Source organism: Nothobranchius furzeri, chromosome 6 (assembly GCF_043380555.1).
Source record: "Nothobranchius furzeri strain GRZ-AD chromosome 6, NfurGRZ-RIMD1, whole genome shotgun sequence".
NCBI lineage: Eukaryota > Metazoa > Chordata > Actinopteri > Cyprinodontiformes > Nothobranchiidae > Nothobranchius > Nothobranchius furzeri.
The window spans coordinates 60,084,202-60,096,700 of NC_091746.1; the positions used below are offsets into that span (position 1 = coordinate 60,084,202).

General features: G+C 41.6%; 2 protein-coding genes across 2 annotated transcripts in view; both read left to right on the forward strand.

The window, feature by feature from the left end:
* Window positions 1-12,499, forward strand: part of LOC107373312 (homeodomain-interacting protein kinase 4-like) — a 745,746-nt gene that overhangs the window by 286,308 nt on the left and 446,939 nt on the right. The window lies entirely within an intron of this gene.
* itga1 (integrin, alpha 1) overlaps window positions 1-12,499 on the forward strand; it is a 91,009-nt gene that overhangs the window by 65,604 nt on the left and 12,906 nt on the right. Inside the window, exons 11-18 of the mRNA XM_015942956.3 lie at window positions 303-450; window positions 1,120-1,262; window positions 3,576-3,719; window positions 3,828-4,079; window positions 4,161-4,291; window positions 4,918-5,093; window positions 5,200-5,354; window positions 8,035-8,145. Coding sequence (XP_015798442.3) covers window positions 303-450; window positions 1,120-1,262; window positions 3,576-3,719; window positions 3,828-4,079; window positions 4,161-4,291; window positions 4,918-5,093; window positions 5,200-5,354; window positions 8,035-8,145 — 1,260 coding nt within the window. The remainder of the gene's footprint in view (window positions 1-302; window positions 451-1,119; window positions 1,263-3,575; window positions 3,720-3,827; window positions 4,080-4,160; window positions 4,292-4,917; window positions 5,094-5,199; window positions 5,355-8,034; window positions 8,146-12,499) is intronic.

Here is a 12,499-nt window from a genome sequence, read left to right on the forward strand (position 1 = left end):
AACTGTGCAAGATACATTGCTGCTGCCTGTCCTAGCCAGATCTCCTTTGTAAAAGAGGTTTTTAATCTCAATGGGATCTTCATGGTTAAAGCTATAAATAAATAAAAAGTACAGCAGGTTTTTGTGGAAAGTACAAATCCTGTTAAAGAGGCGGCATTTTTAGGATTATGTGTATCATATCATCCTACGTTTGGTTTTACGAGGTCCTGAGTCTGAGACAAAAGGTCATCACTTCAGTTGTTCTTGGTTCCAATCAGATGTTCAGGTGCTCTGACACATGTTTGTTGTGTCGTCTCTCGTAGGACGGTGTGTTACTGGGAGCAGTTGGAGCGTATGACTGGAACGGGACAGTAATCGTGCAAACTGCTACTGAAACAGTGATTCCAGAAAACACTCAATTCTACGATCCAAAATCAGAGGCTGGGTACGAAGGTCTAGCCGGGTACCTCGGTGAGTTTTTCAGGAGATCAGCTTTGTCATAAATAGAAGACTGACTCAACACGCTGTTTAATAATTACAAATGATGATAATACCTTAATAGCATTTTAATCAAAATGACTACAACTCCTTTTTCTCCTCAGCTGGTATTTCAGTAACTTTCTTCATTTTTGATAACTTAAATTGAAAAAGAAAGCAGAGTCACATCCTTTAAGGGATTCAGTAAAATAATGCAGCTGCAGAGCAAATGTGGAGTTTTTGCTGTGAAGAGGGGAGAGATGTGTACTTTTTCTGACTCAGACAGGAGTTCTGGTGGCACAAATGATGAATATGGTCTCTTCTCTCTGTCTCGCTGCCTTTTATGGCTCCTAAAGCAACCACAGCATCTTAATATCAATTTATGTAATCAACATGTCATTAGAGGGAGTGCTGGAAGGTCCACGAACTGTAAATTCTGCTGTTGGCTCATAGTGGGACCAGAAGGCTAGACTGCAGATGTCAGAGGTGTGTGTTCCAATTTCCACCAGCGTGTTACAGTTTCCTCCACAAAAGCAGACATGAACAGAAGCAAAAAGCAGGATTTTTAAATAGCCCACATGGAAAGCCAGAGTGTGGGTTTTATATTGACATGATGAATTAGAAACAATTCCCATTATTTTGTTTGTTTGTTTGTTTATTCAGGATATGATGTTGAATCTGCATCCACCCCTGAAGGAGTGCTGTACATCTCCGGGGCACCGCGGTACAACCACACGGGTCGAGTTGTTGTTTACCAAGTGAAGAATGACAGAGTGGTTGTTTCGCAGATACTGAAAGGAGAACAGGTGAAGGTTTTTCTGTCATCTTACACAATAAATGCTTCCAGATGCTCAAACGTGTGCAGCTGATTCCGAGAGTGAACCTCCAGTTAGGGAAAAGATTGAGAGATATAGAAATTTAAACAATGCATTTTAATATTAATATAGATAATGAGAATATATAATGAATGGAATGACTGAAATAAATTAACTCTGTCGTGATATTCTAATTTTGGGACCAGCACCTGGATGTCAGTCACTGAGATCAATGTTAAAGCTCTAGCTCATAAACTGTCTTTTGTTGCTTTAAGGATTTTAACCAAGCAACTTTTGCTTACTCCACTGAGAGATAGCTTTACTGTTTTAGAAACTTATTTTTGCAGTGTATGTAATAATAAGATCTCTCTGAACTCTGGATCTTACAAGGAATCTATGAAGTGTAAAGTTGGAGAAATCTGCTCACAATTCTCATTGGCAGCAGCATTCTGGATCACCTGAACCAAGTTTTTGAGTAAAAGTGCAGCTCTTGGTCTAGATCAGTGGTTCCCAAACTTATTTAGCCGCGCACCCCCTTCTATGTCCCGTCCATGTCGACACACCCCCCAGCCCCCACATCAGGGCATAGCAATATATATATATATATATATATATATATATATATATATATATATATATATATATATATATATATATATATATATATATATATATATATATATCAGACGTCAAGCTAAACAGAAAGGGTTAAAAAAATATGATCGACCTTTTTCCCCATTACTTTCATTTTTTAAATAGCAATTAATAAACATTCGATACCATTACAATTTCCTTTGATTTAATTTTAAATAAATATTTAGAGTGCCCAGGTAGCACATAAACAATGCAATTTAACGGTTTTCTTAAAGTAGGAACGTTTAACCTGTGTGACCAGGTAAACTTGAGCTGGACACCTACTTGTGCGTAATCAAATGTCTATAGGGGACAAGATATAGCCATGATGTTCACTTTTACCTCAGACCGACTTATTGCTGTTTTATGGTGTGGCTGAATCTGCGATCCGCTGCCATGTGGACTGGAACAACAAATGCTGCAGTAACATGAGTTCAGGTTCGGAGTCACTGGCTGGAGCGGACCCGACTTTAATACGTCATCCCAAAATAGAAGCTAATATCTTAATTTGACCTTGAATTAAAAATGTTGTTATAAAATCAAAAGTTTTTATCGCAGAGGAGGCAGCGCTAATTTCTGCCTTCAGTCTGACGGCGCGCCAGAGTTTGCGCGGCGTGCGCGCTTATTGATTCTCTGTGTGTGTGTGTGTGTGTGTGTGTGTGTGTGCCCGCGCACACGCGGCACAGCTCCATGAAGCTTGGTTTATGCTTGATGCATTCACTTTCCGCTTAGTGATGCGGCTCGCGGATGGAACGCGCTTCACAACTTGCAGCGTTAAGTCACCGCGTCTCGTTATTGGCGCTATTTAAACCAATGTTGTAAAATGACTTCTGCCCAGCCCAGATGTGCTCACTTGTGCACCCGTGAGCCGTGGTTCCGCTGGAACGCGTCTGACCTCTGACAGAAGCACTCTGAACTTCAGATCTTCAGCGCGCTGTTGATAGCCTGAATGGGAATCATTTCTTGATTTATTTTGTTACATCCACAATGTTCTGTGTGTGAGGTTTACAATGTCAGAACACCTGCATGAGACAAGTGTTAATTACAATCTGCCAGAATGACTCACCTTCAGATTCCTCCAACACCGTTAAAAATGATCAAATACGGAACATATTGGTGTGCGCAGGCCAGAGCGCTGAAGCTCGGCGCATTATTATTATGAAGTTAGGGCATATGCGGAGGACACACACGCAAAAATATACTTGTTTTCAATTACATTTATTGGGCCCACTTACTTTTTCTTTGGCCCGCCCACAAATGAGTTTCTGGCTACGCTAATGGTGACATCTGACAGACTTCTCTGAGCTCCGCAGCCATTACACTTTTCACCTCGCGCACCCCCTAGCGGCAGCTTGCGCACCCCCGGGGGTGCGCGCATCACACTTTGGGAATCCCTGAGAAATAACCATAAAGTTCCACACATTTGTCCTGAAGGTCAAGTCAGGGCTCTCCAGAGGAAACACATGACTACACAATTAGCTTCTAAGGTGCTCAGGTCCGAAATCCACAAGTTCTCAATTAGAAACAGAAATGTTTTTAATCTAGCAAAGATCCGGCTGTACACTCCTCACCTGTTAAAGGTAAATGTATCCGTGTTGGACATGAACTGGTCACAGTGTTACTGAACCATTTCAACCTTTACCAATGACAATTTTTTGCTTGTCTCTGCAGATTGGTTCCTATTTCGGGAGCGTCCTGCAGACCGTTGATGTAGATAAGGATTCCTTCACAGACCTCCTTCTTGTTGGAGCTCCAATGTACATGGGCTCAGACAGAGATGAGCAGGGGCAAGTCTACGTCTATAAGCTCGATCAGGTACACAACACTGAAAATGGTTCATGGTTTTTGCTGTTGGTTTCCAATGTCCTTACTGAATTAGCTTTGAAAACAGTGGAGATATCTCTCATGGGCTTTATTTTTCAGAAAGGGCGTTTTGTGCTCACGTTTACTTTGAAACCTGTGAAGCAGTCGTGTTGTACCGCCCACTCAGCCAGCTGCACCAATAAAAATGAACCATGTGGAGCTCGGTTTGGCACAGCCATAGCAGCAGTGTCAGATCTGAACCTTGATGGGTTCAATGATGTGGTGATTGGTGCTCCGTTTGAGAATGACCACCGAGGTGCTGTCTACATCTACCATGGAGATAGGAAATCACTGAAAAAGAAGTTTGTTCAGGTCAGAATCAAGAGGTATGTCATGGTTCAAGCATCGTACCATCTCTTTAACTTGCTCTGCTTTGCTCTGGTGTCTCTGCAGCACATTCCTGCAGGTGGCGATGGAGAAAAGATGAAGTTCTTTGGTCAGTCCATACATGGAGTGATGGATCTAAATGGAGATGGGATCACTGATGTTACCATAGGAGGCCTAGGAGGGGCTTCGCTGTTCTGGTGAGTGGGCTGATCCTCGCATACAGTATAAACATTTTCTTACATTCCACTCCAGCAGCAGGGCTTGTCCTGTGTATTCATCATCTTATACTTCCACTGTGCATTGTCTCATTTGGGTTTGGACAGCTGGACGTGTCCCACTGGGCTTGTACGCTGAAGACAAACAGCTTCCTAATGATCTCTGTGTTAAAACTTCCGCCTAGTTCTCTGTTGGGCGGCAGAATGCTGAATCAACTCACAATCTTCTGAAGCGCCAGCCCACACAGTGATTTAATATCTCAGCCAGACCGTCTCCTATGGCTTTTACTGGCAGGAGCTCCACTCAAACTGTGTGAAAACTCCATTTCCCAAGAGACGAAGCAGCTAAAAAATCATTTGGAACTTCCTGGACTGAGAGATGAAGCCGAGCTGCATGGCTCACAATGCAGAACTTTTACTTTTTTAAAGAAAAATGCACACATGCAATAATATTTATAATGCAGAAATGCAACCTTTGACTTTAATGCACATGTGATGAATTGCATGTTAACACTTTATTCCCTATTTCACAGTATAGTATAGTACAGTTGTTATGCCGACTGGAGAGAAAAGCTGCTAGAAGAAATGTGTTTTCTCCTCTTCCCCAGGACCAGAGATGTTGCAGAGCTGTATGCCAACATGACCTTTGACCCTGTTAAAATAAACCTGCAGCAGTCCCAGTACCAGTGTACACATCGAGGACACAAATCTGTGTGTGTGACCACCACATTCTGTTTCCACTACCTTGTAAAATCTCACCAGAAGGACCCTAATTCTGCCGCAGGTCAACTACACACCTCCCGTTCAAATTTCTGGTCCCAGAAGTCAGTTTCACTCTCTAATTGTTGAGTTTTTACCACTCAGATCTCTGTTTTGCTCGTCTTATTTAGATATCCGTTACACGGTTACTCTGGATGCCCTGCGCACCAATGCCAGGGCTTCGTTTATTGACTTGGAGTTGGTTAAAAGTGAGCGCAGGTCTGCCATGACCCTCAACATCAAAGACAAAGAGAAGAAATGCCTAAATGAAACCTTCATGATGTCGGCAAGTACTCAGATTTTTATGACATGGGTTGAGCTTTGGCAAAAATTCAGTTCAGATAAGCTTAGTGGCTTAAATTTCTCTGCTGTTTGTTCACGCCAGTTTTATTTTAGGTCCATGTGAAATGTTAATGTTGTCCAAGGGCTGTTCATTGTAGGGGAGACAAGACAAAGCTGTCCTGTGCAGAGCAGGAGGACCTTTATTCTAACATGAAACAGATACATCCTGATCAAAGCCTGAACAGTTCAGCCGTGCACTCCTCTGGGTGATAAATTATCTGAACTTGGGACACGTGGAGGAATGGCGGAAGATGAGCAAAGAAAATGAAATAGGTGTTTGTGTTAGTGAGGAAGTGAGGCTTCGTGTTATCACTGAACCTTTAATATAACGGAGCTTTCCCTTTCCAGACCTTCACAGAGGATTTTACTGATCCTCTGTCCTTAGACAACAGAAAGAGGAACTAATCAGTGCAAACAGCTGCTATTTTAGTGCATGGGTGATCATGAATACCTGCTCTGTTCTCGCCCGCAGAAGCTTGCCACATATTCCAAAGCAGATCCTTGAAGGATCAGAAAATTTGTCTCGGACACAAAGTGCTGCTTCTATTCTGTAAATGTGTGTCATTATCCAGAGGAGGTACAATGCCCTGAAGTGTTTCTGTGGTGAAATCGGGCAAACGTGGGTAGGTCCTGGACCGGATTGTGATCCCAAAGCAAATACAGAGACAGACGATGATTCCAGTGTCGCCTAACGTACCATGTAAATGACCTGGGAAGAATACAACTGAGTAATAGGGTCTCAGAAGGGGGAATAAATGAGGAGGGAGATTAAGTAATCTTCAAACTCTGTGTCCTTCATCAGCCACTAAAGAGAATAGATGGGTAAACGGTCGGGCGAGAAGAAGCCAGTCTCTTCTAGGTCACAGGGAAATGTTTTCATTCACAGACTCTCCCATCATGGCTTACAACTGCAGAAGGCTGTATTGAATTTCAGGCCAGGAGAAATTAGAGTACGTTTCAGCTAGTAGGAGCTAATTATTAGCAATAGGAACTCCACAACATGTCAGAACCAACACATTCTCACACCTGAAGTGTCAAAAAATGACGCTGGGTGACCAAGCGTTTGTTTCCGACCCGATGGGAGTCCCGATGTGTTGGGAGGTGACGCCCGCCGTAAAACGCACATTTCACCGACATTTAACTTCTTAACTTCTTGCTATTTGACCCTTCCCTCACCCCCATCCTAACTTTAACCCTGTTTCTCATTCTAAACTTCCCCTTAACCGTGTTTGAGAGGGACGATACAAGTAGAAACAAAGTGTTGCATGCGCAAGAGGGTTAAGGTTAGGGTGGGGGTGAGAGGAAGGTTAAATAGCAAGAGGGTAAAGGTCACATTGGGTGAAATCTCCGTTTTACCGCAGCAATCGAAAAATGACGCTCTGGCATAGCACGTCGCCTCCCGACGCGTTTGGGCTCCTAACAAACACATCGGGAAGAAATGCTTGGTCACCCATCAACATTTTTCTACACTTCGTTTGTGAGAATGTGTTGGCGTGTTGGCAGAACACGTTCAATAAAAACATGTCATCTTATTTGCCCAAGAAAGAAAACCGAACCGAGCTAGTGGAAAAGTCTCATTGGTGTTAGCCAATCAGTGGCTAGACTTTTGCTTATCGTGAATATTAATGAGCAACCAGAGGCATGTTTGATTTTGATTTGCTGTGATCAACACTGCTGAGGGAGCGAATACCATGACAGACCATGGTGTTGTTATTTGTTTACCCAGTGAAAGCTCACCCAGCTCCTCTTGGTTAGAAAAGCAAAATTAAGAAAAACAAACTTTGCTAATTCAAAAGCAGCAGGTCAATGATTTTAGTTGTTCAGCAACATTTTTTTTTTTTACAAATAACTGGCGTAAAAATATAAACAGAAGAAGCAAGCTGGGGTTCATTTATTTATTTTTCAGCAGGTGACTGCCCACAACTGTGAGAACCTCCAACTTGAAAAGTGAATTCATCGTCTCACCATCTGTGAAATGAACCAGCACATAAATTTGTGCCGACATTCACGGTTCCCAGAGGATGAATCCCGATTGTCTGACCTACGCTCTCTCATCGGGTTGATGTTTTTTGTTTGGAGTGAAGAGTTGGGAGGTTTACCCGTAAACTTTTGTGTACATACTGAGTTTAAACACCATGCTAGCATAGACCAGAACCAGTGTTTGTTCTCCAAACACCCTTAAATCTTTGGGTCTCAGATCCCACAAGATGTTTGAAGCACCACTCTGAGATCTCGTTGTGACAACGTTGCTTCATTTTTACACACCGTACGCTGAAGTCCACTAGAGCCATAACTTGGGGAGTGATGTTCAAACAGGGAATTGCTGCCAATAAGAGGCCTAAAAGTTACAGGATTTACTCCTCTGTTACACCATCAGGACTGTAGAGGAGAATCAGGTTGGAGCCATAAATTTCTGATATTTACAGCAACTCTTGTTGTCTTCTGACACCAGTGCAGATGTCAGATGAACTTCAGACAAAAACTCATCTCTTGGCTAGAGTCTTCATTCAAAGGAAGCAGAGAATTAGCCACTTGTTTCTAGTTGGCTTTCTAATTAATTCCTCTGTTTATTTATTTATTTATTTATTTATTTATTTATTTATTTCATCTTTTCTTTACTTCAGGACCGGCCAGATTTCAAAGACCCCTTCTTGGTGTCTTTGGAGTTTGGATTAGCTGATGAGGACAGTGGTCCAGTAATGGATGGAAGTCTCTCCAAATTCATCAATAAGACCGTAAGACCACTCTCCTTACACATTTGTAATAATTCTACATCCAAGTGGAACTACAATATATATGCAGTGCAGGCCAAAAGTTTCATTCAATGTGTTTTCTTTATTTTCATGACCATTTATTACATTGGTAGATTCTTACTGAAGGCATCAAAACTATGATTGAGCACATGTGGAGTTATGTACTTAACCAAAAAAGGTGAAAAAACTGAAAACAAGTTTTATATTCTATTTTCTTTTAAAAAAAGCCACCCTTTGCTCTGATTACTGCTTTGCACACTCTTGGCATTCTCTTGATGAGCTTCAAGAGGTAGTCCTTCAAGACTGTTGGAAACCCATTTCAGGTGACCACCTCTTGAAGCTCCTCAAGAGTGTGTAAAGCAGTGATATCCACAAAATTCAATTCAGTTTATAGCGCCAAATCACGACAAGCGTTGCCTCAAGGCACTTCACACAGTAAACATTCCAATTCATTAAGCCAATAAGCAGAAATGTGGACTCGAGCCACATGTCTTGGACTCAAGTCAGACTCGAGTCATTATTTTTATGACTTCTGACTTGACTTGATAAAATCTATAAAGACATACGACTTGACTCGGACTTGAACGCCAATGTTTTGCGACTTAAATCGACTTGCATCTGTTGGCTTGATGATGACTTGAGCATATTTGATATTTTAGCACAAAAGTGGCACGACATGGACAAAAATCATAAATCATTCTTTGTTCTGGGTTTGATTTATTGCTAAAGGCAGCAGCTCTTTGTTTATAATCTATTTCAGTTGCACTTCCTGCTTGTTTGAGCAAATAAATGAAGCTTTAAGAAGCTTTAAGTTTCTGGAATTCATTTATTATCATTGTCATTAAGTTGAAGTTGGACAGATGACTTGATTATGACTTGAAAATTCAAAGTTAAGGACTTGAACTTGACTTGGATTTCCAGATCATTGACTTTGGATTCGACTTGGACTTGGTTGTCTTTGACTTGGACTTAACTCGAGACTTGACTGGAAAGACTTGTGACTTACTTGTGACTTGTAAAGCAGTGACTTGGTCACACCTCTGCCAATCAGTAAAAAGTCTATTGGGATTTAAACTTAAACTTTTAAATGGTGAGCCTTGGTGACACAGAAATACTTTTTAAATTGTGATTTTTTAAAATAAATTATCAAAATGTCATTAAAATAAATGAATGTGTTGTATTTAAAGAGCAAGTTCAGTGAGAAACCACTTTTGACTTGTTATTTTTTAAACACAATGGGTCACTTTGAGTTTGACATACAGACTGTTTCCTGCGTCAACAGGGCCAGCAATAACTCAGAAGGTAGAGCGGGTTGACCAGTAATTGGAAGGTTGCAGGTTCAATCCCGGCTCCGACTAGAGAATGTTGCTGTTGTGTCCTTGGGCAAGACACTTAACCCGACTTGCCTGCTGGTGGTGGTCAGTTGGACCAGTGTTCGGCAGCCTCGCCTGTGTCAGTGCGCCCCAGGGCAGCTGTGGCTACATTGTAGCTCATCACCACCAGTGTGTGAATGTGTGTGTGAATGAGTGAATGACTGATTGTGTTGTAAAGCGCCTTGGGGGGGTTGTAGAACCCTACGAAGGAGCTATACAAATACAGGCCATTTACCATTGGCCGCCAAAAGAAAATAAACAGTGAAATGCTCAGATTAGAAAAACCAGTCAGATCTACATAACACTTCAAATTAGCATTCATGAACTCACCCATCTTGGCTCATGACGGAAAAGGCTGTTGATTATTTAGTAGGCAGGAGAGAGCATTGCTGCTAGCCAACCAGAGGTGAGATGTCCCACTATCAGGAAATAAGACCCAAATCCTGTTGCTTTGTGCTCCCTACTCATCCAGCTAACTTCTAGTTCCTGAAACAGGAGCACCAGAGCTTTATTCCCTCAGAGATCGCTTCACAAGGCATTCGCTTAAACAAGAGACCACTTCCAATGTACTGAAAGAACAAGTGAACTAGGTCTTTAACATTTTGATCATGATTAAAGAAGATGAAATTATGGTTTGTGTGAACATGAATGTAAACTATTATGGGGAATGGGGGCGGAGTTTTCCCTAGACAGTTTGTGGTTTGAACAACAGTTTGCCAGGAGTGGCCATGGCCCCCCTAGCCACCCCTGGGGGGCCCCACTGAGGAGATTGTCAAACTAAGATTATCAGTTGGTAAATTGATTAAAATATGTACATGCAGATTTTTTTAGAATCTGAAATACTTTTGCCTTTGACTCTTTATATTTTGATGACAAATGTCATCATGAGTTTTCTTGAACATTCAACTTGTCTAGATTGTTAAATTGTTGCTTCGGAATCAGAGATGGGTAGCAGCTGCATTCAAGTTTATTTTCTGTATCAGCACCTAAAACATTTTAAAGTTAACATAAACTTGTATTTGTTTTATTTCCTACAATGCCTGGTGCCTTACAAATTATTAAGATTATAGCTTCCTGTATAATGCAGTTGTTTCCAGTTTGGGTAGAACTCCTCCGTGGGTTGTGGAAATAAAATATAGACAGAAATCTTATGAAATTCAAAATGAATTCTACTGGCGTTTTGTTGACATTAATATTACAAGAAATTATAACAGCAGGGCTAATCTAATAGAACACTATAATAGTTGTTGAGGCTGTTTGTGTTCTCATTTTGTCCATGAAGTTATTTTTAATTTAGTAAAGCAGTCTGGGTCATGCCTCAGATCTCCGCTAAAGTTATAAACCAGCACTAATTTATTTATTCCCTCAAGGATTCAACCTTTCACTTTTTATTTTAAACTTTTGAGTTTGTATTTTTGAGGAGTTTGAAGATGAAAGGTTAAGGAACAGCTGCTGTAAAATCTTTAAATTTTTTGACGTGATTTAGAGCTGTTCAGTAAGAATATGCCTTTAGTGCAGACTTGATCCTCTTCGTGCATCTGTCTGTAGAAACCAGCAGAAGTGTTTTTTCTTTCCAGTTTGGCTCCTAACTATTTGCCGTCACACTACATTAGTGTTTGCAACAGCTGACTGCCATCCTTCAGTGTTTCTCTGAGCTGACATGAACAGCCAGGACAATCTTCCCACACTCCCACATGTTTATCTGCTCCAACAACAGGCTTTTTTTTTTTTTGATAATTGTAGCACTGAGTGAGGTTTCCAGAAAACCAATCACATGAACAATCACAGGAGGCACAGCTTCATCAACGCACCAGTAAAGCCCTGAATACTTGTGGAAATGCACCCACACAGCATGTGCTGGTGTTAACCCTTAAAGCTTCAGCACTGAGACCCGTTGGTGTGAGAGGAGCAGCAAAGTGCACTCGAGCAAGGGGGCATGTTTTTTACTTTTCCTGTTATTGTTATTGAGACGAAGAGACAGAGGGCTCACAGAAGGGGGAAGTCGTAAAACGGAAGCAGTTTTCTTTTGACAGCATGCTGCAGATGACAGTTTTGTGTCTGAGGGGGTAAAAACACTTAAAATTAATCCCATCAAGAGTGGAACCAACCCTTATTAAAGGCAAATGAAACACTGTTCAGCTAAATGCACGAGGGTAAAAATACATTTCTCAATTTCTTTAAAACCATTTAAAGGGGACATATTACACAAAACTTAATTTTTGCATTCTTCTGTGCTGCCATGTGGGCCTCTTCTGCCTCTAGAGCAGGGTTATTCAAGTTTGGTCCTCGAGGGCCTGTATCCAACACGTTTTAGTGGTTTCTCTGCTCCAGCACATTTGGTTCAGTGGTTGAGTCACCTGTGCAGCAGCTCATCAGGCTCTGCAGAAGCCTGTTAATCACCTGCTGATTGAAATCAGGTGTGTTGAAGCAGGGTTAAAACTAAGGCCTAGTCCACACGTAGCTGGTTTTTAAAAAAAAAACGAATATCCGCCCCTCCAAAAACTTGCATCCACACCACCTCATTTAAAAAAAAAACTCTGTCCACACGCACCTGGATAAATACGTTGTTAAGGACATGTCAGACCTGTAGGCGGCAGTACTTCCCCCGTTCTTAACCTCGTCCTTCGTCTGTGGTCTTCCGCAAGGAGCAGTAATTCCACTTCTACATTTTGGCAGATCCCCGGCTCCGTGTGGACAGGGCCTAAAACGTGCTGGATACCGGCCCTTGAGGCCTGGAATTGAATAACCCTGCTCTAGAGACACCCCAAACATGAAAAAATCTATCCATTAATTTTCTGTCAGTGTTTGGTTTTGGAAGTTATGTGCCTAAAATAGGCTGCTTCAAAAGTCCCCTTTTGTGATGTCACAAACTGGGAAATTAGAATAGAACCACATCTCAAGTGCAAAAGAGAGCAGCGGCTGGAGAAACAGCTCTACTGTGAATCCCTCCTACATATGGGAGC